The following is a 23,916-nucleotide window of genomic DNA, read 5'->3' as shown; positions in this document are numbered from 1 at the left end:
TGTTGGAACCCTGATGTTGAGAGGGAGGGAGGGAGGGAGGGAGGGAGAGAGAAAGAGAGAGAGAGAGAGAGAGAGAGAGAGAGAGAGAGAGAGAGAGAGAGAGAACATGGTCATGTGTTCGCTCTAACCACACACAAAGTCTCACTTTGGATTGAAAAACAGATTAGGACTACAGCCTAAATCAGGATTTCTCAACTTTTAAGATATGCGGACTTCAACTCCCAGAATTCCTCCATAGTCAGCTGGCTGGGGAATTCTGGGAGTTGAAGTCCACTCGTCTTAAAATTCCTAGGCTTTTGGTTGGAATACTGAAAGCATTGGGTGTGGAGGAGGAATACAACCTGGATTTGACCATCGCGTTATTCCAACCTGTAGTAAAAATTCAGATTTGGGCCTTGGCAAATTGTGGGGGGGATCAAAAAGTTTTCGTTTATCGCCCATGATTTTAGGCTTACCGTGTTTCAGTAAACTACGGATTGTTCCAGTGTTCTTTTATATCTAATGAAGGCAACTCGGTATGGCTGTATTAAAATCAACATCCCTGATTAAAATCGGTGCCTTTGGTTACATCCTTTGAATTTGTTGTCTAGGAAATAGACACAGTTGCCTGCTGGTAAAGTCTGTTTCTAGATTTGCTTTTGTGGTTAGGATTCTAGGCGTGTGCTTTTAAATTTTAGATTTATACTCAAGAGAATCGTTTTGGCTGTTTGAAAAAGAACCAAATTTCTCTTTTTTTCTTCTTTTAGGAGGAAAGCAAGCGTTGGTCGATTTGCCTGGATATCTCTGCCCCTCAGGTGATCTTCCCGGACGACTTCAAATTCTCAGACCCTGTTTTAGTCGTCATTGACCTGGGCAGAATGCTGCTCACTAACTCCCAAGGTACGAGCTGTTCCATTTCTTTCTTTCTTTTTTTTGCAGATTTTTTAAATTATTTTTTCCTTCTACAACACCTTAAAGTCATTACATCAACATTGTTATGTCATCATACCTGTACATGTATATAATATTTCGCTTCTATATTTACGCACCTTTATACACAGTTCTATATATATTTATATATATTGTTTTTTGGCTTAATTAATTTTATTCTTGTTTTGCAGCCATTTGTACCAATTGTTCCAAATTTCATAATATCCCGACTCTTCTTTATCTTTTAATTTCAGTGTTAATTTGTCCATCTCTGCACAATCCAAAGTTTTTTTTTTATCACTAATTCATCCGAGGGGGTATTATTTTGTTTCCAGCATTGGGCAAATGCTATTCTAGCTGTAGTTAGCAGATGTATTAATATGTACTTAATTTTCTTTGTATATTTCCCTTTGATTATTCCCAGTAGAAAGATTTCGGGTTTGTATTTTATCTGTTCTCCTGTAATTTCTTGCACCCATTTCCAAATTTTTGTCCCAATATTTTTGTGTTTCCAGGCAGGTCCACCATATGTGATAATAAGTCCCTTGTACTTTTTTACACTTCCAGCAGGTCGGGTTCATGTTTGGGTACATTTTAGCATATACATTTAAATGCCAACGATAAAACTTTTGTATATATTTTAGCAATAGCAATAGCAGTTAGACTTATATACCGCTTCATAGGACTTTCAGCCCCTCTCTAAGCAGTTTACAGAGTCAGCATATCGCCCCCAACAACAATCCGGGTCCTCATTTCACCCACCTCGGAAGGATGGAAGGCTGAGTCAACCCTGAGCCGGTGAGATTTGAACTGCTGAACTGCAGATAGCAGTCAGCTGAAGTGGCCTGCAGTACTGCACCCCTAACCACTGCGCCACCTCGGCTCTTTTCTTTAAGTGCTGCTGATCGTATTAGTTTATAATTTGTGTTCCAAATTCTTTCCCAATCCACTAGATCTATGTTGTAACCAAAGTTTTTGGCCCACGCTATTTCTGAGTTTCTGTGCAAAGGGTTTGCTTATCAAGGACTCTCTGCGGAAACGAGACAACTCGTCCCGGCCAACTTTGCTGCAGGGTCAACTCACTGTGAGACAATTCAGCAATTCAGTTTGATTATTTAAAAATTTATGAAAACATTATTTTAATGGTTGTTGTTCACATTTCATTCTGTGTCTCCTTTGGCATCCTTTCCTTCATGATTCTATTCCACCGGTTATTAGTGTAACTCTTGTCCCGCAGTGAGGTCAGGGTGGTGAGTTGGCTGTGGTGAATTGGCCATGGCGAGTTGACCATGGCGAGTTGGCTGTGGTGAGTTGTCCATGATGAATTGGGCATGGCAAGTTGACCATGGTGAGTTGACTGTGGTGAGATGACTGTGGTGAGCTGTCCATGATGAATTGGCCATGGCAAGTTGACCATGGCAAGTTGGCTGTGGGGGCAATATGTTGACTATATTGTTGGGGGCAATATGCTGACTCTGTAAACTGCTTAGAGAGGGCTGAAAGCCCTATGAAGTGGTATATAAGTCTAAGTCTAACTGCTATGTGTCAGGGTTCCAAGTAGCATCCAAAATTAAATCAGAGTCCGAGGCAAAGCATTGCTCAAAGTTCCAATTTATGAAGAGAAGCCACGTTGGCACATCTGGGAAAACTCGAAATCTGAAAACTTCCCGGTTTCCTCCACCCAGTTGAAAGTTCAAGATCTTGCCCCCACCCCCACAAGTCCATCCCATGGTCCAATCTCCCACTGCCACGCTGGCAGCTTCCACCCATCCCAGTTCCGGTCAGGTGTAGAGATTCAAAGACAAAGGATGACCTTGGTTTTCTAGAAAGAATGTTGTTATGGCTACATAGCATCTAACTCTGTACAATCCCCCCATCCCATTTTCCCACAATAGACAAGGCACGGTAGAATAATAGAGAGTGTGGCAGGCCAAAGATCCAAGAGGAATATGGCTTCATGCTTGACACGACTTGGCTGTGGCACGTAGTCCATGATGAATTGGGCATGGAAACTTGGCCGTGGCGAGTTGGCCATAGTGAGTTGGCCATGGCACGTTGATTGTGGCAAGTTGTCATAGTCCAATGTTTCTGTGTGTGTGTGTGTGTTTACCAAAGATCACGTGGCTGATTTCTTTCCCTCATTTTCTAGAGGAGCACAGGAAAAAGAGTCCGGATGGCCCCTCCCTAGAGCTGAGCGATTTGAGCGACGAGGAATACAAGACCCCTCTTGCCACCCCACCCAACAGCCCCCCTCCGGAACTCAACCCGACCGGAGAGGACAAAAGCAGCGAAGAGTTCCCGGGTGTAGAAATCAGCGAAGAGCAGCTCCAGGCACACTTGATGAGCAAAAAAATGTATGAGACCTACACTTTGTCCTTCAACGATCTCCAGATCATGGTGGGGCGGGTGAAAGACAACTGGAAATACGCCCAAGACATCGACGTGGGCCCGACTCACGTGGTGGAGAAGTTTAACGTCCATTTGCAACTGGAACGCCGGCTCATCTACACTTCTGACCCCAAATACCCCGGAGCTGTCCTGTCGGGCAACTTGCCCGATTTGAAAATACACATCAACGAGGACAAAATCGTGGCCTTGAACAACTGTTTCGGCAGGCTAAGCACCCCTGATCCGGAAGCCTCCCAGGCCGGGAAAGAGGCTCCTTTGCCCAGCTTGGAACAGCGCGGGAGCCTGCACAACTCCGTGGTGAACTTAACCCAGAGTGTCATCCTGGTGGAGCAACACACCAAAGAAGTCCTAGTGGAATCCCAGCTGCTCCTGGCCGAGTTCCGGGTGAACTGCATGCAACTGGCCGTCGAGAGCAACGGCCGCTACATCTCGGTGCTGAAAGTTTTCGGCACCAACGCTCACTTCGTGAAGAGGCCTTACGACGTCGAGGTCTCCCTCACCGTTCACGGCTTGCTCTTGGTCGACACCATGCAGACCTACGGCGCCGATTTCGACCTCTTGATGGCGTCGCACAAGAACCTCAGTTTCGACCTCCCGACGGGAAGCCTACGAGACAGCAAGGCTCAGTCCCCCGTTAATGGCCTCAGCGAGACCCTGCTCGTCGGGGAGGCCTCTCTCGCCGAGAAATGCACCCAGGCTTCTTCCAAGAGACTCTCCAGCACGTCGTCGAAACGAGACGAATCCTTAATCAAACTGGAATACCAATTTGTCACCGCCGAGTGCCCTTCCATGAACCTGGATAGTTCCCTCCAGGTGCTCACCGTCCAGATGAACAACCTGGACATCATCCTCAACCCGGAGACCATCGTCGAGCTAATCGGCTTCCTGCAGAAGTCCTTCCCGAAGGAGAAGGACGAAGGCAGCCCTCAGCCGCTGCTGACCGACGCCGAAAACACCTTCGGCGAGCAGGAGAATTTTCAGTCCACCCATTCCCAAAGCATTGAAGTGGCCGTGGAGATCCACTGGCTGAATGTCCTCTTACTCAGGACGGTTACCTTAGTCAACCGAGAGAAATTCGGCCGGAAAATCGCCACGGCCAGCATTGGAGGCACCAGGGTTAACGTCTCCATGGGCAGCAGGCTGGAGGTCAACGGCTCCCTGGGCTGCCTCCACCTTATGGACCTGACCCAGGACAATGTGAAAAACCAGTATGTGGTCAGCATCGGGAACACGGAGCGGTACGAGAGCCTGATCCGCGACGTGGGCTATGCCCGGCCCACATTCCCCCAGTTCGAGGATGCCAGCGGCCTCCCGGACGCGCTCTGCTTCACCTTCCTCGAACAGTCCGCGGCGGAGTGCTCCCTCCTCCTCCAGATGGCCTCCCTGCACTACAACCACTCCGCCAAATTCCTGAAGGAGATCGCTCTGTCGCTGGACGAGCTGGAGGAGAACTTCCGCGGCATGCTGAAGAGCGCGGCCAGCAAAGTGACCACCGTCCTGGCCACCAAGACGGCGGAATACAGTGAGATGGTGTCCCTTTTCGACACGACGCCCCGGTCCAGGGACCCCTTCAATCTGGAACACGACGACGGGGAAGAGCAGGCTCCGTTGTACCCCAAGACGGAAACCATCAAGCTGGTCTTAAACGTGAAGATCGAGTCGCCCGTGGTCTCCATCCCTCGTAAGCCAGGCAGTCCTGAACTACTGGTTGGCCATTTAGGACAAATATCTATCCAGAACTTCGTGACGGGGGAAGACAAACTGAGGAGCGACAGCCTGCAGGTGGAAATCAGGGATATCAAGATGTATTCTCTGAATTGCAGCCACTTGGCGGGCAAAAAGGACTCGCCTCTGGAGGCGCCCCCCGTGCTGCCCTCCCCGTCAGGCTACCAGGAAGAGTCTCAATTCACCCGTCACGATTTTTTCGAATCTTTACATAAAGGCCAAGGTAAGTTGTGGGGAAGACTCCCGCTGTTTTGCACGGTTGTGTCCCGCCAGCGGAGATAGGAGCAGATTCGGAGAGTGAGGAGGTTGGGGAGGAAGACGGGCCAGTCCTGGAGTCTGGGGAAGGCTCGGACGAGGGCTCTGTGTCGGAGGCAGAGGGGGGGGGGGCAGTCATAGGCCCGGTATCAGCTGCCTCGGAGGCAGAAGAACAGGTGGAGCCTGTTCCCAGTGTGCGTATGCTCAGAGTTGCCAGGCGAAGGGAACAGCCAAAGAACGGGTCGACTTGGGAGGAAGGCCACAGGTGGACGATGAGTGACCAATTCCAGTGTCCACGACTCAAATTTATAAGACTTCGAATATAGGTGTCAGCGTTCCAAGTATCATGTACAATTAAATCAGAGTCCAAGGCAAAACGATCCTTTTTGTTCCAATTTAATAAAGCAGACATCTTAGCGCATTTGTGTTAATCCCAATTCTGGAAATGACATCAGAATTCCACCCTTGTCCCCACACCCACAATCCATCTCATGGTCCAATCTTCTTCTTCCACGCTGGCATCCACACCCAGCTGCTTCCGGTCAGGTGTAAAAGTGCAGAGACAAAAGATGAGCTTGGCTTCTAGTAAAGAATGAAAACAATACATTCCACAATCCTACTCCTGTCTATTCCCCCCCTCCCATCAACTATACTAATGAAACAGCATAATGAAATAAGAGAAAGTGTGGCAGGCCAAAATTCTAAAAGGAATATAATGGCAGGCCTGACAATAGGTGGGCTTCCAACTCCCAGAATTTTCCCAGTCAGTTTAATTCCAGATACTGGAGTGCCTTAAAAGTCATTTTCGTTGGGAAACAATAAGATAAAAAAGAGTTTCCAACTACGTCACCCGAGTCCCTTCCCTTTCAGCCTTCCACATTCTGAACAACGCCACCATTCAGTTCATCCTGGAGAAGATCCCCATTGAGCCCAACGCAGAGCTGGCCTTCTCCCCGAGCGACAGCGTCAACATTTCAAGCCTGATGAGGATCGAAGGGAAGTTCGTCAACCCTCTGCAGGTAAATTTTTTTAAAAAAATTAAAAATTACTTTTTTAAAAATTTAATTTCAAAATTACGGTTAATTTTACACACTTTTCAGTGCCGTTGTAACTTCGAGCAGTCACTAAACAAACATAAGGTCTACCTAGTGTTTTTGTTGTGGTTCATTCTTTAATGACCCCATAATGTCTTGCGGGGTGGATTCTGGGCAACTGAATGGAACTGAGTGGCCTGATGCCTTTCATGTCACCAGAGCGGAGTTTTGTTCAGCAGTTATATTCTCAGTGTGCCCAGTGAAAGAGAAATATCTGCCTCTGTCTAGGATCGAACTCAGAAGCCTCCCAATCGTGAGGCAAGCGCTCCTCCTCTAGGCCACCGTACCACAAATCGTACCTGTATCGGAATGTTTGTCCACCTTGTCAACTTTAAGCGGGGTTTATAAGCGCAAACGATTAAATCCGATATCCCACGAAATCCGAATGGCGCTCACCTTCTCGTTTCCCAACCCCGCAGGTGATTTTGGCCAAGCACGTCTACGAGCAGGTGATGCAGACGATGGACAACCTGGTGTGCAACGAGGATCTGACCAAGCCGCCGTCCAGCTTCCCGTCGTCAACTTACTCCAGCTTGGCTTCTCCTTCGGCCTGTCTCCGGAGCCTGAGCGCCGATTTCCCCACCGGCCGGAAGGAAAACAGCTTCTTCACCCACACGGCCCATTCCGACGTCAAAGGCCCGAGGCCGGTCCAGGGAGCCTCCCAGTCTTTCACTCAGATCCAAGCCATGTTCCACATCGCCCAGCTGCAGGTCCAGCTCAGCGGCGATCTGACCCTGGGGGCCCAAGGCCTGGTCAGCTTGACCTTCCAGGACTTTGACGTGGAGTTCTCCAAGGACCACCCGCACACGTTGTCCATCCAGACCACCTTGCGTTCCCTGCTGATGGAAGACCTCCTGGTGAAGAACCCTGACTCCCCGTACAGAAACCTCATGGTGTCCCACGGGGCCCCCAAACCTTCCAGCCTGGCCCACAAGGAGTACCTCTCCCAATCCTGCCCGCTGGTGTCCAACGTGGAGTACCCGGACATGCCCCGCTCTCTCCCCTCCCACATGGAGGAGGCCCCCAACGTCTTCCAGTTCTACCAGCGGCCTTCTTGCGTCTCTCATCCCAGGCACCACGAAGGTGGCGAGGAGGGCTGCCCGCTGACCCCTCCGCCTTCCCCCACCGCCAGAGAGTTGGCCGCGCCCTCCGGAAGGAGCGACTTCGACGATTCGCTGGTGCACATCAATGTCCTCCTGGTGGACAAGAAGCACCCCGAGTTCTCCTCGCGCTACGACAGGATCCACCGCAGCGTGGACATCGACTTCAACTGCCTGGACATCCTCATCACCCTGCAGACTTGGGTGGTGATCCTGGATTTCTTCAGCATCGGGTCCACAGCCGAGAATCACGGCGTCAGGTTGACGCCGAGCGGGGAGGTACAGCAGGCCGCCAAATCGGAGTTCAATCCCTCGCCGGACGACGAGGTGCAGGAGGAGTCCGTCAATTCCAAACTGGATCTCAAGGTAGGTAGCGGAGGAGTTATCCCGCAACGTTCGTAAACGCCAGTCTGTCCTCGACTTACGAGCCCGAAAATGTTTTCCGGCGAAGTGGGAAATGCATTAAGGGAGTCTTAAGCCCCGTTTCACGACTTCTCTCACCGTGTTTGTTAAGGGGAATCTTTCCATTTGTTAAGTTGGCAACCCGGTCATTAAATGAATCTGGCTTCCCCCTTGGCCTTCCCTGTCAGAAGGTCGCTGGGGACACTGTGACCGTCGTAAACACGACATTCATTTCGTACGTCATTTGCCAGGCATCTGAATTCTGATCCTGTGGCCGCGGAGATGCCATCGCCGTCCTAAGTGTGAAAAACAGCCCTAAGTCCCTTTTTTCAGTGTCGTCTCACATTGAACAGTCACTAAATGAAACGGTTGTGAGTCGAGAACAAACCTGTACTGTTCAACAGTTACACCGTTGTTGTAACCGTTTGAAGTGACGGCCACACTGAAAAACGTGACTGATGACCAGTTTTCACCCTTGTGACCGTTGCAGATATCTCCATAGTGATTTACATTCGGACGCTTGGCAGCTGAACTCACATTTATGATGGTGTCGGCATCCTGAAGTCACGCGGTCCCTTTTTGCCACCTTCCGATGAATGGGGAAAAACCAGAGAGGAGGAGGAGGAGGAGGAAGGAGAAGAAGAGAGCAGCATTTGTAGCTCAAGAGGGTGGGAGGAGAAGGAAGAGGAGAAGGAAAAAGAAGAAGAAAAAGAAGAGGGAGAGGAAGAGGAAGAAAAGGGAGAAGGAGAAAGAGGAGGGGGAGGAGGAGGAAGAAGAAGAAGAGGAGAAGCGGGGGGAGGAGGAAGAAGAGGAGGAGAGGAAGAGGGAGAGGAGAAGAAGAGGGAGGAGGGGGAGGAAGAGGAGGGGGAGGAAGAGGAGGGGGAGGAGGAGGGAGAAGTAGAGGAGGAGGAGGAGAAGAAGAGGAGGAAGAAGAAGAGGGAGAAGCGGGAGGAGGAGGGGGAGGAAGAAGAGAAGGAGGAAGAAGAAGATGAGGAGGAGAAGAAGAGGGGGAGGAAGAGGAGCGGAAAGGGGAGGGGGAAGAGGAGAAAGAAGAAGAGGGAGAAGTAGGAGGAGGAAGAAGAAGAAAAAGGAGGACAGGAAGAAGAGGAGGAGGAGAAGGAAGAAGAGGTGGAGGAGGAAGAAGAGGAGGAGAAGAAGAAGAGCGGGGAGGAGAGGAGCAGGAGGGGGAGGGGGAAGAGGAGGAGGAAGAAGAAGAGGGAGAACCGGAGGAGGAAGAAGAAGAAAAAGGAGGAGAAGAAGGAGGAGGAGGGATTAACTTAACCAACCTGGCGAGAAAAATCGCAAAATAGGACAAGACTCACTGAGCTCCTTTCTCACTTTGCAAGATCAATTCTGGGCTCAAGTACAGTCGTAAATCGAGGACTACCTGTCCCAGGCTGGCCATATTTTGAAGAAGGAGACCTCGATGTGACGGTCAGTTTGACGCCCCTTCTTTCCCCTTCAACAGGTCCACTCTCTGTCCATGGTGCTGAATAAGGCAACTAACGAACTGGCCAAAGCCAACGTATCCAAGCTGGTGACCCACATGGAAACCAGAGGTCAGTCTCCATACCCCTTCCAAGGTGTGAGTTTGACAACTCAGTCATCCTTGGGGGGGTGGGGGTGGTTTGTGTCCTACCTTTTAAAGTCCTTGCTAGCAGGTAAAAAAAAATCACACTTTTTTTTTAGCCCACTCAGCAAAATGGTTTCTCTGCCTCTAAAACACCCCATCAAAAATCCGGCGGCGTTGAAGTTTTAAAATGCCCACGGAAAAGAAATGAGATTGAAATCTCTCTCTCTCTCTAAATTTATCCCAACTTCAGAAAGGGGGGAAAAATGGTCTTATAATGCCCTGTTTCCCCCCCAAAAAAATAAGACCTCTCTGGATAATAAGTCCAATCGGGCTTTTGAGAGCATGAGCTAAAATAATCCCTCCCCCCAAACTAACCCCTCCCCGAAAATATTGCAACACAGCAGCTGCCATGAGATAATTACGCTCACTGCCTCCTGAACCTCAAATTAATCACACACACACACAAACACACACACACACACACAAACGAAAATAAGGCCAAGGATTTATTTTGGAGGGGTCAAAACAAAATAAGACCCTGTCTTATTTTGGGGAAAACACGGTAATTGGTTGCCTTTTTAAGACTGTCAACAACCATAATGTTGATTTTGGGCAGCAAACCAGAGGAGTTTCAAACTTAAAAACTTTTTTGGATGCACATGGTTAGACAAAACTGAGAAAGCAACATCTAGACTTAAAGCCGGGAATATTCTTGCTTAGGCATAACATCAGAACTATACAATAAAGGGAATGCATATTTAATATTACAGGTCTTGATAGCAGTGAGAATTGTGTTCGCCCAGGATTGGCGAAACGAGGAAACTCCTACAGATGAAAATATAATTTAAAAAACATTAGAAGGCGCGGAAATGGATAGGTTGGCAGTAGAGATAAGGGGATGTACAGAATATTTTTTTTTTAAACATGGGATTTGTTTTATACATGGTTGGAAAATAGAGAAATTAGAAAAAATGAAAGGTGACTACTGTGTACAAGTAAAGGAGGATAGATTATCATTATGAATAAATAAATAACGTTACCGTTATTATAAACTTTTATTCATTAAAGATGACACTCCGTTAACTGAACATTTTATGGATACAGTGGCGCATTTTTCCATGCCAAACTGCATTGAAATATCGGTGCTGAATACTCGGACTGTGTTTGTCAGTGATTGGATTTCTTTTTCTGACTTTCCATAGAGTTTCAAATCATCCATATATAGTAAATGAGAAATTTTTTCAGCTTCTTTGGCTGCTTGGAAGCCTAATTTCATATTTTTTTTAAGATTACTGATAGTGGGATCATTGCGATAATGAAGAGAAGAGGTGAAAGTGAATCACCCTGGAAAATTCCTCGCTTGATATTAACCATTCCGTAGTTCCGTAGCTCTCATTCCCTACTGCCAACTCAGTTCTCCACTGTTGTTGTTATCATCATCATCATCATCATCATCATCATCATCATTATCATTATTATTATTTAATGTAAATTGATCCAGACAATACATTGTGATTAAGCAGTTATGTACACCAAAGAAAAAATGTATAAATTAAAAAGAAACTTTACTGTGTTGGAGAAGAGAGGCCAACTGTGCTTCAGGCCACGAATCCCAGTTGAGCGAACTGTGTCTTGGCGTGGCCTGTTTTAACCGTGGCTCAGGTGGAACCTTTTAATCTTGCAGAAGGGGATTTGACCTTCCGGGGCAGCATCGGGAGTTTGTCCCTAAGCGACCTCACCTCCCACGGGGAGCTGTACAGGGAACGCTTCACCACCAGCGGGGAGGAAGCCCTCATCTTCCACATCCACAAGTAGGTGGCGGAATCTCCTTTTCTTACGTGTGTGTGTGTGTGTGTAAAATGTGGTATGATAACTGGAGGCTCAGCGTATCTGGATCTTGCGGGTATTTTGGAGGCTAATGATTACCTGCTACTTTCTGAGCAACTGAGGCATATCCTGGTGGGAACAAGCCTCCCTCCCTCCCTCCCTTCCCTTTTTCCTTCCTTCCCTTCCATCTCCTCCCTCCCTCCCGCCTTCCCTGCTTCATTACTTCCCTCTTTCCTTCCTTGCCTTCCATCTCCTTCCTTCCTTGCCACCCTATTTCCTTCCTTTCCTGCTTACTTATTTCCCTACTTCCTCCCCTTTCTCTTTCCTTCCTTCCATCTCCTCCCTCCCTCCCTGCTTCCTTCCTTCCCTACTTCCTTCCCCCTCACTCTTTCCTCCCTCCCATCTTCCTTCCTTCCCACTTTGCTTCCTTGCCTTCCGTCTCCCTCCTTCCTATTTCCTTTTCCTGCTTACTTCCTTCCCTACTTCCTTCCCTTCCTCTTCCCTTCCTTCCTTTCCTCCCTTACTTCTTTCCTTCACTCCCTTCCACCCTATTTCCCTCCCTTCCATCTTCTTCCCTCCCTCTTTCCCATCCCTTCCTCCTACCTAATTTCTTTTTCTATTCTCCTTTCCTTTTCCTTCTTTCTCTTTCCTTCCTTCCTTCTTCCTAATTTATTTTTCTATTTCCCTTCTTTCCTTTTCCTTCTTTTCCTTCCTTCCTCCTAATTTATTTTTCTATTCCCCTTCTTTCCTTTTCCTTCTTTCTCCTTCCTTCCTTCCTTCCTTCCTTCCTCCCTCCCTTCCTTCCTCCCTCCCTCCCTCCCCAAATGCAGTCCACACACCCCATACATCTCCTACTCCACTTCCTGAGCTTAGTCTTCGTGCCCACTTTCCCTTCTTCTGAAGGGAGGGACAAATATTGACTGTCTCTAGATTTCTCGGCCTTCGCCTCGCAGGCCTGCAGACACGGCGTCCGCTCTTGTTCCGATCAAAGATCCAGAATGAACCTGTTGGGTTAAAAAGAGAATCCACGTTGGTTGTCTGTTTCCCCCCCCGTCCCCCAAGGTACGGCCGGCCGGACTTGTTCTTGCAGAGAGAGTGCGACGTGAGGGTCAGCCTGAGGATGGCTTCAGTGCAGTACATCCACACCCAGCGTTTCCAAGCGGAGGTCATCTCCTTCATCCAGCATTTTACACAACTGCAGGACGTCCTGGGCCGTCAGAGGGCGGCTGTGGAGGGGCAAACGGTGAGTAGCCCAACGAGCGTGCCTAGGCGATTTCAGTGACTTAAGGGACACAGTGCTGAGCAAGGAAAGACTGGGCACAGAGTCTCTGAGATTCACGGACAGATCTTCACACTCCTGAAACAAACAAATGAATTGTTTCCCGCAAAAGCTCCACTCCCCTTCCGCTCCTCTTTTATTCCCTCTGGGAGGGGCCGTTCACCGTCCACCTGTGGCCTTACTCCTAAGTCCACCCCTGTTCTTTAGCTCGGTTCCACCACAAAACCGCGTTCGACTAAAGCGCGCTCGACGAAACCACGTAGCTGATGTCATCACAGGGCAACAACAGCGTGGAGACAGAAGCACGCTGTAAACGCTAAACCTAAAATTAACCCCTAAACCTAACCCCCCTAAACCTAACCCTAATCCTAACCCTAAACCTAACCCTAAACCTAACCCTTACCTTAACTTGAATCGGCTTGCTTTCAAAGCGCTATTTAAAGCACCCTTCTTTCTCCGTGCTGGCTGTTGTCGCCCTGTTGATGATGTCAGCAACACGGTTTAATCGAGCGCGCTTTAGTCGAGCGCAGTTTTGTTATGCCACACTTTAGCTCTTCCCTTCCCCTGGCAACTCTGCGCATGCACACACTGGGAACAGGCTCCAGCTGTTCTTCTGCCTCACTGATGCCTGACTCCGAAGGCAGCTGATAGCTGGCATACGGCCCTGGCCCCCCTCTCTGCCTCCGACACAGAGCCCTCGTCCGAGCCTTCCCCAGACTCCAGGACTGGCCCATCTTCCTCCCCAACCTCCTCACTGTCTGAATCTGCTGGCAGCTCCACCGGCCACTGGCAGGTCACAACAGTTGGAAATCCTTACTAAAAACTATGCTGAGGCCTTTCAGGTTGCCAAATTGAATCCCTAACAGCCAACTCGGCTCCTCCATGAGAAATGAGTCGATGAGAAATGACTAAAACAACCACAGCTCTTAAGTCTCGGACTTAGTAACATTTTTTCCCCCATCCCAAAATTCCTGTCTCCAACTGACTCTTAATTGAACACACAAACGCACACACAGCTGCCACCCACAAACAGCCATCACTACGTCCGTTTTGCCAGGCACTGTGACCCCAGGGCTGGGCCCGTCCATCGGAACTCCAGATCTGGGTCACCCTTCCTCTGCCCTTTCTCAGGTAGATCGTAACTTCGAACAATCCCTTAGCGAACGGTCATTATGTGGAGAACTATGTGTCGTATAAAATCAAGCTTCGTTTTATGTGTTGAGTTTTCCTTTCTGTATTCTCACTGAAATATCCCAAAGGGGCTTTTTCAAAAGTCAAGTGGACTTTCTGGCATTTTGATTTGATTTGATTTTTAGGTTAAGTTAGGTTAGGTTTAGTTTATGTTACTTTTAGTTTCAGTTTTAATTTAGTTTAGATTTAGTTCTGTTTAGTTATAGTTTTAGTTTAGTTTAGTTATAATTTTAATTTAGTTTAGGTTTAGTTCAGTTTAGTTATAATTTTAGTTTAGTTTAATTATAATTTTAATTTAGTTTACCGTATATACTCGAGTATAAGCCGAGTTTTTCAGCCCACTTTTTGGGCTGAAAAAAGCCGCCTCGGCTTATACTCGAGTCTACAACTGGATCCGGCAGTGCTGTTGCCTGTTGGAGGAGGAGGAGGCGAACCAGCCTGCCATCGCCAGCCACCGCCAGCCCCGCCGCTCTTCCCGCTCCCTTCCAAGCCCCACAGTCCAGCGGACGGAGCAGAAACAGCCCCGGGGCTTCACTGCCGCTCCCCGCATTTTTTGCACGGGGATCCCTTGGAGAGGGGATTCTAGCCTGCCATCGCTGGCCACCGCCAGCCCCGCCAAGAAGAAACCTCACTGATGCAATCCATGAGAAAAATATACAAACAACATCAATAGTATAAAGCAGTGGTCCCCAACCCCTGGTCCGCGGACCGGTGCCAGGCCGCGGAGTACCTGGCACCGGGCCGCGCAGCGGCCGGGGGCCATGATCCCTGCTGCCTCTTCACCCACACGCGCAGTCTGAGATCAACCCCGGGACTCGAACCCGAGAGCCGCTTCTCCGGTCCAAACCCCACTCCCACCCCGGCCGCCCGCCCGGCCGCCTTGGTAGCCCGTGGAGACGGAGCGCGTTCGGTTAGCCGCTACCTGGGGGCGCTGTCCCCATGACATCACCGCGGAGTCCTCGCCTCCTTCCCTGGCGAGGCTTTCTCCCCGCCAGCCAATCAGAGGCCAGTCCCCGGGCAAACGGGGACAAGTTGCTGGCCGGTCGAAGCAGAAGCGGGAGATTGGAGGGGGGGAGAGAGAGCGAGAGCGAGCGCTGGGCGGGTGGCAGCGCGTTACACAGCGGACTAGGCGCGCCGCGGGCTGCCAACCCCCCCCCCCCTACACACACACGTACACACACTGCCTCTCTGGCAATTGGCTGCCCAGGAAGGGAGCGGGGAGCTTTCACAGATAGGAACGTGATGGGGTTTGTTTTCTTCCCCCACTCCTGAGCCCTTTTTTTTTTTTTTTTTTCTTGCCTTCTGGGGTCTCCGCCGTGGAGCAGCCGAGGTCAGATGGGGAGGCGGAGAGAGAGAGAGAGAGAGAGATGGGCGGGTGGCAGCTGTCTGTGAAACATCTTCCCCTCCCCACCTCCTGGGCAGCCAATTGCCAGAGAGGCACGGTGGGGGTGGTGGGGGTGGAAGGAAATAAAAAGAGAAGTTGCCCTTTCATTTTGCAATCTCTCTCTACGACCTTGTTTCATTCTCTTCCCTTTTGTTTCGTCCTCATTTCTCAATCTCAGCAACTTTAACACTTTTGGACTTCAACTCCCCAAATTGCCCAGCCAGCTAGAATAGATAGATAGATGGTGGATAGGTGATTGATAGATAGAGAGGGATGGATGGATGGATGGATGGATAAATAGATAAATAGATAGATAGATGATAGATAGATAGAGGATATATACACATACACGCATACACACATACATACACAGAGAGAGACAGAGACAGAGACAGACATGGATGGATATACTATAAAGAATAATCCAAACTCCTTGGATGTTCTGGGCACCTTTTTCCCACCTGGGCCTATTCACAGATGCCACTTCGGAATCTTTCTCAGGTTCCCTGACTCCTGTTTGGGCACACTCCCTAATCTGGTTCAGTGGTCTTCAACTCCCCCCCCCCAATGAATGGGAAGACACTCCCCCCTCCATCCCCAAATCTGTATGTATGAACAGAATTAACACAAATTGCAGATACCAATCAAACATAAAGAAAAAAAGGATGAAATAATGCTCATTTTTAAAAACTCAGTGAAAATAAAAACAATATACCAAGAAGGTGGCATACTGGTTGTGATTTGATCTCTTCGTGGGATCCCGGGGATCCCCTATACAAGTATTTTAATATTGCAGACTTGCAGTATTATAAGTCATACTGATATTATAGAACACTTTAATTAAGCGGGTCCCTTGAATAAACATAACTTTGAGTTTCAAATAACACTGATTTTTTATTTTTGAAATTTACCGGTATCTGCTGCATTTCCCACCCTAGGCTTATACTCGAGTCAATAACTTTTCCAGCTTTTTGGGGTAAAATTAGGTGCCTCGGCTTATATTCGGGTCGGCTTATACTCAAGTATATACGGTAGGTTTAATTCAGTTTAGCTTTAGTTCAGTTTAATTATAATTTTAGTTTAGTTTAGTTATAATTTTAATTTAGTTTAGTTTTAGTTCAGTTTAGTTATAAGTTTAGTTTACTTTAGTTATAATTTTAATTTAGGTTTAGTACAGTTTAGCTTCAGTTTAGTTATAATTTTAATTTAGTTTAGTTTTAGTTTAGTGTAGTTATAATTTTAATTTAGTTTAGGTTTAATTCAGTTTAGCTTTAGTTCAGTTTAGTTATAATTTTTGTTTAGTTTACTTATAATTTAAATTTAGTTTAGGTTTAGTTCAGTTTAGTTATATTTTAATTTAGTTTAGTTTTAGTTCAGTGTAGTTATAATTTTAATTTAGTTTAGGTTTAATTCAGTTTAGCTTTAGTTCAGTTTAGTTATAATTTTTGTTTAGTTTACTTATAATTTAAATTTAGTTTAGGTTTAGTTCAGTTTAGTTATAATTTTAATTTAATTTAGGTTTAGTTCAGGGTTAGGGTTAGAGTTGAGTTTTAGTTTTAGTTCAGTATAGTTTTATTTTTAATTTATCGTTTCAAAGAAGAAACCCCAAGAAAGTACAGTTGCCTCTTGAAAAAAAAGCTCTTCGGGCCAACCACGATCTGCTTGTCCCTCCTTGCGATAGCTTCAAAAGCCACCAATGGCCTTGATAGATTCTTAATTCTTAATTCTTGTTAAAATCTCCTTTCCTGCCTTTCTCCCTTCCTGCCTTCAGGTGAGGGACCAGGCCCAGCGAGCAGCCAGAATCCTCCTGGACATCGAAGCCGGTGCTCCCGTCCTCCTCATTCCGGAGAGCTCCAGGTCCAGCCAGCTTATCGTAGCCAATCTGGGGAAACTCAAAATCAAGAACCGCTTCCTGGTGGCAGGCACTTCCGCTACGTTCTCGCTCAAAGATAAGGTGAGCCGTCGGCGCCGTTCCTTTCCCGTTCCTCGAAAGTGTGGTGGCCCTTTAGGAAAACCGTAAAAAAAAAAAAAATGACCTGCGTGTAATTTTTCTTCCCCCCATTTTTACCTTCTTTCCTTTGGAGGATTCGATTTTGCAAGGCAAGAAGTTATACAAGGACCCTGTTTTATGGGAGGTATTTTACATATCCGTCTGGGCGCAGGTGCTCCGTGGTTTGAGCTGAGAACTTTCGGGGAATTCTGCGGCTGTCTTGAGTTGCTTCCGAAACGGGAAGACCATCTAAAAACAGGGGCCCCCAACCTTTTCCATACCCCGCGCCCTCAGAACGCTTCTGATACAGTCTCGTACCCCTTAAAAAAATAAATAATTATATGCATTTAATATAGATAGATATACACTATTATTTTGAAACTTCTAAACCCACGTTTTCCACACACCCCGGGAATATCACACCCACCCTGGTTGGGAACTCCTGGTCTAAAGCAATGTCCCCTTGGGATTATTTTTTGTTTTGTTTTAAGAAAAGTTTTTTTTTAAATTTTTATTTAACAAATCTTGCATCATTAATCAAACTGTCTGTCATCTGGGTACAATTTCTGTGTCGTCATATTTAACATTTACTATCATTTTAATACATTTTTATCTTTCCATTCACCTTTACATTTCAATTCAGCATCTCCCCTATAAATCTGCTTTCCTTCCCAATGTGTTTAATCTTATATCTCTTATCTACCGTATTTTTCGGAGTATAAGACACATCTGAGTATAAGATGAAAGATTTTGAAGAGGCAAATTTTTTTTAAAAAAGTTTTTGCACTCTGCAAACCTCCCAAAAACGGTACATTTTTTTTGTCAAAAAAGGGCATGTATAGCCTTTAGGAGGCTTATGGGGTGCTCCTGGGGGCTGGGGGGGTCAAAAAAGGCCCATTTTTCACTTATTTTTGCCCTCCCCAGCCCCCAGGAGCACCTGTTAGCCTCCTAAAGGCTACGCATGGCCTTTTTTGCAAAAGGGGCAGGGTTTCAGAAAGCCAAAAATGCTGTATTCAGTGTATAAGACGCACCCAGATTTTCACCCTCTTCTTTGAGGGGAAAAAGGTGCGTCATCCTCCCAAAAATATGGTACTTATATATTTTTCTATCCAGTGATAAAATCTCCCCCATACATTATAATACTCCGATTCTTCTTTCCCCTTAATTGCCAATGTTAATCTATTCATTTCTGCACAATCTAATATTTTCTTAATGACCTCTCCCTCTGAAGGGATTTTTTTTTTTCCATTTTCCAATTTTATGCAAACATAATGGGGTTGGGTTTTGTCTTTTTTTTTTTTTTTGAGTTATACTTTTTTGAGTTCCAAAAATAGAACTCTAAATTCCAAATTTTTTAAAGCTGCAGAATTCCCCCCACAAAAAGAGAGACTAGTTTTAGAGTTTGGTTTGCTGTGACCGTATGTCGTGCCTTTAAGAAATACTTTTGTTTTTACAAAGGATACGTATAAAGGTTTTAATTCCAAATTGCATGCTGTTCAGCCGCTTGTGTGTTTCCTTGATCTGGAAGTCGATTTTTGGGAGACGAGTTGTTAAGGGTCAAAGGTTCCCATTGAAAGAAACCAGTTCTGAAGCAAATTCTGCTTCTTCCCTTGAGCATGTTCTATCTCAGTGGTTCCCAAACTTGGCAACTTTAAGACTTGTGGACTTTAACTCCCAGAATTCTCCAGCCAGCTCTGCTGTTCTATCTTGCTCTCGTTAGAGTCAGTAGCAGTAAATAGCCATAGCCCTTAGACTTATATACCGCTTCCCAGTGCTTCACAGCCCGCTCTAAGCGGTTTACAGAGTCAGCCTCTTGCCCCCAAGGAAGGAAGAAGAGAAGGAAGGAAGAAGAGAAGGAAGGAAGTAATAACACTTAAGATTTCTATACCGCTTCATAGTGCTTTTACATCCCTCTCTAAGCGTTTTACAGTCAGCCTATTGTCCCCAACGCTCTGGGTCCTCATTTGACCCACCTCGGAAGGACAGAAAGCTGAGTCAACCTTGAGCCAGTCAGGATCGAACTGCTGGCAGTGGGCAGAATCAGCCTGCAATACTACATTCTAACCACTGTAACACCAAGGAAGGAAGGAAGCAAGGAGAGAAGGAAGGAAGGAATAGCACTTAAGATATCCCGCTTCACAGTGCTTTTACAGCCCTCTCTAAGCATTTTATGGAGTCATCCTCTTATCCCCCAACAAGTCTTAAAGTTGGCAGAATCAGCCTGCAATACTACATTCTAACCACTGTAACACCAAGGAAGGAAGGAAGCAAGGAAGCAAGGAGAGAAGGAATAGAAAGAGAGAGAGAAGGGGAAAAGGAAGGAATAGAAAGAGGGAGTGAGGGGGGAAAGGAAGGAAGGAATAAAAAGAGGGAGTGAGGGGGAAAGGAAGGATGGAAGGAGAGAAGGGAGGAATAGAAAGAAGGAGTGAGGGGGGAAAGGAAGGAAGAAAGGAGAGAAGGAAGGAAGGAATAGCAGTTAAGACTTATATACTGCTTCACAGTGCTTTAAAGCCCTCTCTAAGCAGTTTACAGAGTCAGCCTCTTGTCCCCCAACAATCCGGGTCCTCATTTGACCCACCTCGGAAGGACGGAAGGCTGAGTCCACCTTGAGCTGGTGAGATTCAAACTGCCAAATTGCAGGCACCTGGCAGTCAGCAGAAGTAGCTTGCAGGACTGCACTCTTAACCACTGCACCACCACGGCTCTTAATAAATGGAAATACTTTATGGATTTATTGATTTTTTTGGGGGGTGGGCAGGGGCTGGGATAGGTCTACAGCACGGCCTTGCTGTGAAGACTCAAAAAAAAAAAAAAACCCACACCAAATCGCTAATTTACGCAGTCCCTTTTAATCAGGATCCCGTTCTGTTTTCCTCACCTCTGGGGACGCCAAAGCATAACGCGAAGAAGACTCCGAGCGGCGATGAATCCAAGAAGGCCCCCCATTTCCCCGAAGGTTTGCCCACCACAGAGTTGTCTTCTGGGCCGATCCTCGGCGGTCAGAAAAGCGAGCACGCCCCGGAGACCCCCTCCTCTCCTTTGTCATCGGCGGAGAATCCCGGTAAGTGAGGGAGCTGCTACCCCCAAGAGGACCTCCTTCCTCCTCTCTCTCTCCCTCTGTTGGATGAATTCTGGGTGGGTCCTGCTAATCGTGCATATGAGTCTCTCTCAAGAAACTCTCTGCGGGGTCCTCGGTGCCCTCTGAGCTTGGTGGTTCTTTTGCAGACCTTTCACGACCCAGCTAGGGAACATCATCAGTGCCAGAAGGGAGTGGGGTTTGCAGAGAGGAAGAGGAGGGGGAGGACAGTGGCTTTGGGGGTCCTTGGCGCTCTCTCAGCTTGGTTATTTTCCTGCAGCTGTTTCATGACCCAGCTAGGTAACAGTATCAGTGCCAGAAAAGAGTGGAGTTGTCGGAGAGGAGAAATTGGGGGACCCTGTTGCTCTCTGAGCTTGGTGGATTCCTTGCAGACGTTTCACTACCCGACTAGGGAACATCATCAGTGCTAGAAGGGAGTGGAGTTTGTGGAGAGGAGGAAGAGGAGGAGGAGAAGAAGAAGGAGGAAGAGGAGAAAGAGGAGGAATGGAAGGAGGAGAAAGAGGAGGAGGAAGAGGAGGAGAAAGAGGAGGAAGAGGAGGAGAAAGAGGAGAAGGAGGAAGAGGAGAAGGAGAATTGTGGTGTCCTTGGTGCTCTCTGAGCTTGGTGGATTCCTTGGTGGATACCCGACTAGGGAACATCATCAGTGCTAGAAGGGAGTGGAATTTGTGGAGAGGAAGAGGAGGAGGAAGAGGAGGAGGAGGAGGAGGAGGAGGAGGAGGAGGAGGAGGAGGAGGAGGAGGAGGAGGAGGAGGAAGAGGAGAAAGAGGAGGAGGAAAAAGAGGAGAAGGAGGAGGAAGAGGAGAAAGAGGAGGAATGGAAGGAGGAGAAAGAGGAGGAGGAAGAGGAGGAGAAAGAGGAGAAGGAGGAAGAGGAGGAGGAGAATTGTGATGTCCTTGGTGCTCTCGGAGGTTGGTGGATTCCTTGCAGACGTTTCACTACCCGACTAGGGAACATCATCAGTGCTAGAAGGGAGTTTGTGGTGAGGAGGAGGAGAGGAGGAGGAGGAAGAGGAGGAGGGGGAGGAGGAGGAGGAAGAGGAGGAGGAAGAGGAGAAAGAGGAGGAATGGAAGGAGGAGAAAGAGGAGGAGAAAGAGGAGGAGGAGAATTGTGGTGTCCTTGGTGCTCTCTGAGCTTGGTGGATTCCTTGCAGACGTTTCACTACCTGACTAGGAAACATCATCAGTGCTAGAAGGGAGTGGAGTTTGTGGAGAGGAGGAGGAGGAAGAGAAAGAGGACTGTTGGTGCTCTCTGAGCTTGGTGGTTTTCTTGCAGACATTTCACGACCCAGCTAGAGAACATCATCAGTGCTAGAAAGGTGGAGGGTTTATAGAGAAGAGGAGGAGGTCTGTGGGATCCTCCCTCTGCTATATTTTTATACCTGTGTTGTACCTTGGACCTTACCTGTTTCCTGAAAATGGCTACCTCTACATACAACACACACACACACAATTGAAAACAGCATGGTAACATGAGGAAGTTTTCCCGTGAGTTTGAGCCCTTCCTGCCGGGGAAAAACCAAGCCCGCTCTTTTGCAGAGGAACAGGCCTGCCTGCTGGACTGCATCACGGTTGACCTGCAGGACATGGACATCTTCGCCGCGGAGCGATACCCCCGCGAGTATCCCCAGCCCGTCCAAGACGCTTCGGTGGATTTGAGCTTCCCGTCTTTCGTCATCCGGCAGGCGGGAGGCAGCCTCTTAACGGAACCTTTCCGGCTGAAATTGCAAGTGGAGAGGAACTTGGACAGGTGAGGCGGGGCCCTGGTGGCATTTTCACGGTCACTTCCGGTCTGCTTCCGGGTTGGGGGACGGACGAGTGCAGATTAGGCAAAACCTGGCTGGGAAGCATTAACGGCGAGAGGGATCTCGGGTCTGCAGAAATGCCACCCCAAGAAAATAAAAACTAAGAGCTGGGAAGAGACACCTACCACAGTGGAAAAAGAAAGGAGGAGAGGAAGAGAGGAGGGAAGGAAGATAGAGGTGAGGAGAGGAAGATGGAAGGGAGAAGGAGAGCGGGCAGGAAGGGGAAGAGGAAGAGTAGGAGAAAAGGAAAGGAAGAAGGAAGGGAAAGGAGAGAGGAAGGAAGGAAGGAAGTAGAGAAGGGAGGGAGGGAGAAAAGAAAGGACCTACCACAATAGAAAAAGAAAGGAAGAGAGAAGGAGAGGAGAGGAGAGGAAGAGAAGGAAGATAGAGGTGAGGAGAGGAAGATGGAAGGGAGAAGGAGAGAGGGCAGGAAGAGGAAGAGTAGGAGAAAGGGAAAGGAAGAAGGAAGGGAAAGGAGAGAGGTAGGAAGGAAGTAGAGAATGGAGGGAGGGAGAAAAGAAAGGACCTACAACAATAGAAAAAGAAAGAAAGAGAGAAGGAGAGGAGAGGAAGAGAAGGAAGATAGAGGTGAGGAGAGGAAGATGGAAGGGAGAAGGAGCGCAGGCAAGAAGGGGAAGAGGAAGAGTAGGAGAAAGGGAAAGGGAGAAGGAAGGGAAAGGAGAGAGGAAGGAAGGAAGGAAGTAGAGAAGGGAAGGAGGGAGAAAAGGAAGGACCTACCACAATAGAAAAAGAAAGGAGAGGAAGAGGAGGGAAAGTAGATAGAGGTGAGGAGAGGAAGATGGAAGGGAGAAAGAGAGAGGGTAGGAAGGAGAAGAGGAAGAGGAGTGGGAGAAAGGCAAGAGAAGAAGAAAGAAGCAAGGAGAGGAGGGTGGAAGGGAGAGAAAGAGAAAGAGAGGGTAGGAAGGGGAAGAGGAAGAGTAGTAGAAAAGGAAAGGAAGAAGGAAGGGAAAGGGGAGAGGAAGGAAGGAAGTAGAGAAGGGAGGGGGGGAGAAAAAGAAGGTGGCTTCAAAACAGGCGGAAGGGACGGTAAAACAAAGCAACCCAAACGGTGAATTTTAATTGTTCTTGCACAAGATATTTGCGCCCAGAGGAAACCCTCTTTAATTGGGTGGTTTGTATTAAAACAAAATAGAAATCAGGTCTTTTTTTAAAAAAAATGGCCATGTTTAAAAAAATGGCCGTCAGCCCTTCCCTTCCAGCCCCAACTTTGTTCAAAGCCACGGTCGCAAATCGAGAACGGCCCGCACTTCCGCCGAGGGTGGTTGTGAGCCACGAAGGGCGGCCTGATATTTATTTACTTACTTATTCCTTTTTTGGTCCGTTTTCATTTCAGGGAGGTCAGCCACGCCGTGCCGGATATCTCGGTCCACGGCATTGTCTCTTCGGTCCACTGTTCTCTGGACCTGAACAAGTACAAGCTGGTCCGGGGGCTCCTGGAGAATAATTTGGGGGAGCCCGTCGAGGAGTTCCTACGCCCCTACGACCTGCAGGACCCGCGAATACACGTGAGACGCGGTCTTTCCGTTTGGTTGGGGAGGTGGAGTCGTTTGTTTTTTTTAAAATTTATTTACTTAATTGCAGGTCGAGCTTCTCCGTGGCGGTTTAGGGATGCCTGGAGGTCATCCGTCCCTGCCAGCTTGAAACATCGTAGGGGGGTGGTGGTGTGATTTTGGGTTTCTGGGTGCCAAAAGATTGAAACAGAAAAACAAATATAAAATTGGGGGGGGGGGGTGTGACTCTGTTGTGATATGGCATTGTTATATTGTGGAGACCTTTAAAAAAAAGTGTGTTTTTTTAAAGTTCAGCTCCCCGGTGAAAGAGAGCAACCGGTCCCTGTGTTAGTTCTTCATTTGTTTTTT

General features: G+C 47.8%; 1 protein-coding gene across 1 annotated transcript in view; it reads left to right on the top strand.

Annotated features, from left to right (window-relative positions):
* Window positions 1-23,916, top strand: part of VPS13D (vacuolar protein sorting 13 homolog D) — a 71,025-nt gene that overhangs the window by 16,891 nt on the left and 30,218 nt on the right. Inside the window, exons 17-27 of the mRNA XM_032232173.1 lie at window positions 747-879; window positions 3,059-5,266; window positions 6,169-6,317; window positions 6,812-7,858; window positions 9,363-9,453; window positions 11,152-11,278; window positions 12,357-12,537; window positions 16,920-17,102; window positions 19,995-20,199; window positions 21,771-21,981; window positions 23,391-23,594. Of these exons, the coding sequence (XP_032088064.1) occupies window positions 747-879; window positions 3,059-5,266; window positions 6,169-6,317; window positions 6,812-7,858; window positions 9,363-9,453; window positions 11,152-11,278; window positions 12,357-12,537; window positions 16,920-17,102; window positions 19,995-20,199; window positions 21,771-21,981; window positions 23,391-23,594 (4,739 nt within the window). The remainder of the gene's footprint in view (window positions 1-746; window positions 880-3,058; window positions 5,267-6,168; window positions 6,318-6,811; window positions 7,859-9,362; window positions 9,454-11,151; window positions 11,279-12,356; window positions 12,538-16,919; window positions 17,103-19,994; window positions 20,200-21,770; window positions 21,982-23,390; window positions 23,595-23,916) is intronic.

Source organism: Thamnophis elegans, chromosome 15 (genome assembly GCF_009769535.1).
Source record: "Thamnophis elegans isolate rThaEle1 chromosome 15, rThaEle1.pri, whole genome shotgun sequence".
In the NCBI taxonomy this organism is placed as follows: Eukaryota; Metazoa; Chordata; class Lepidosauria; order Squamata; family Colubridae; genus Thamnophis; species Thamnophis elegans.
Note: the sequence above shows the minus strand (reverse complement) of the source record. Positions and strands in the feature narration are given on the sequence as shown.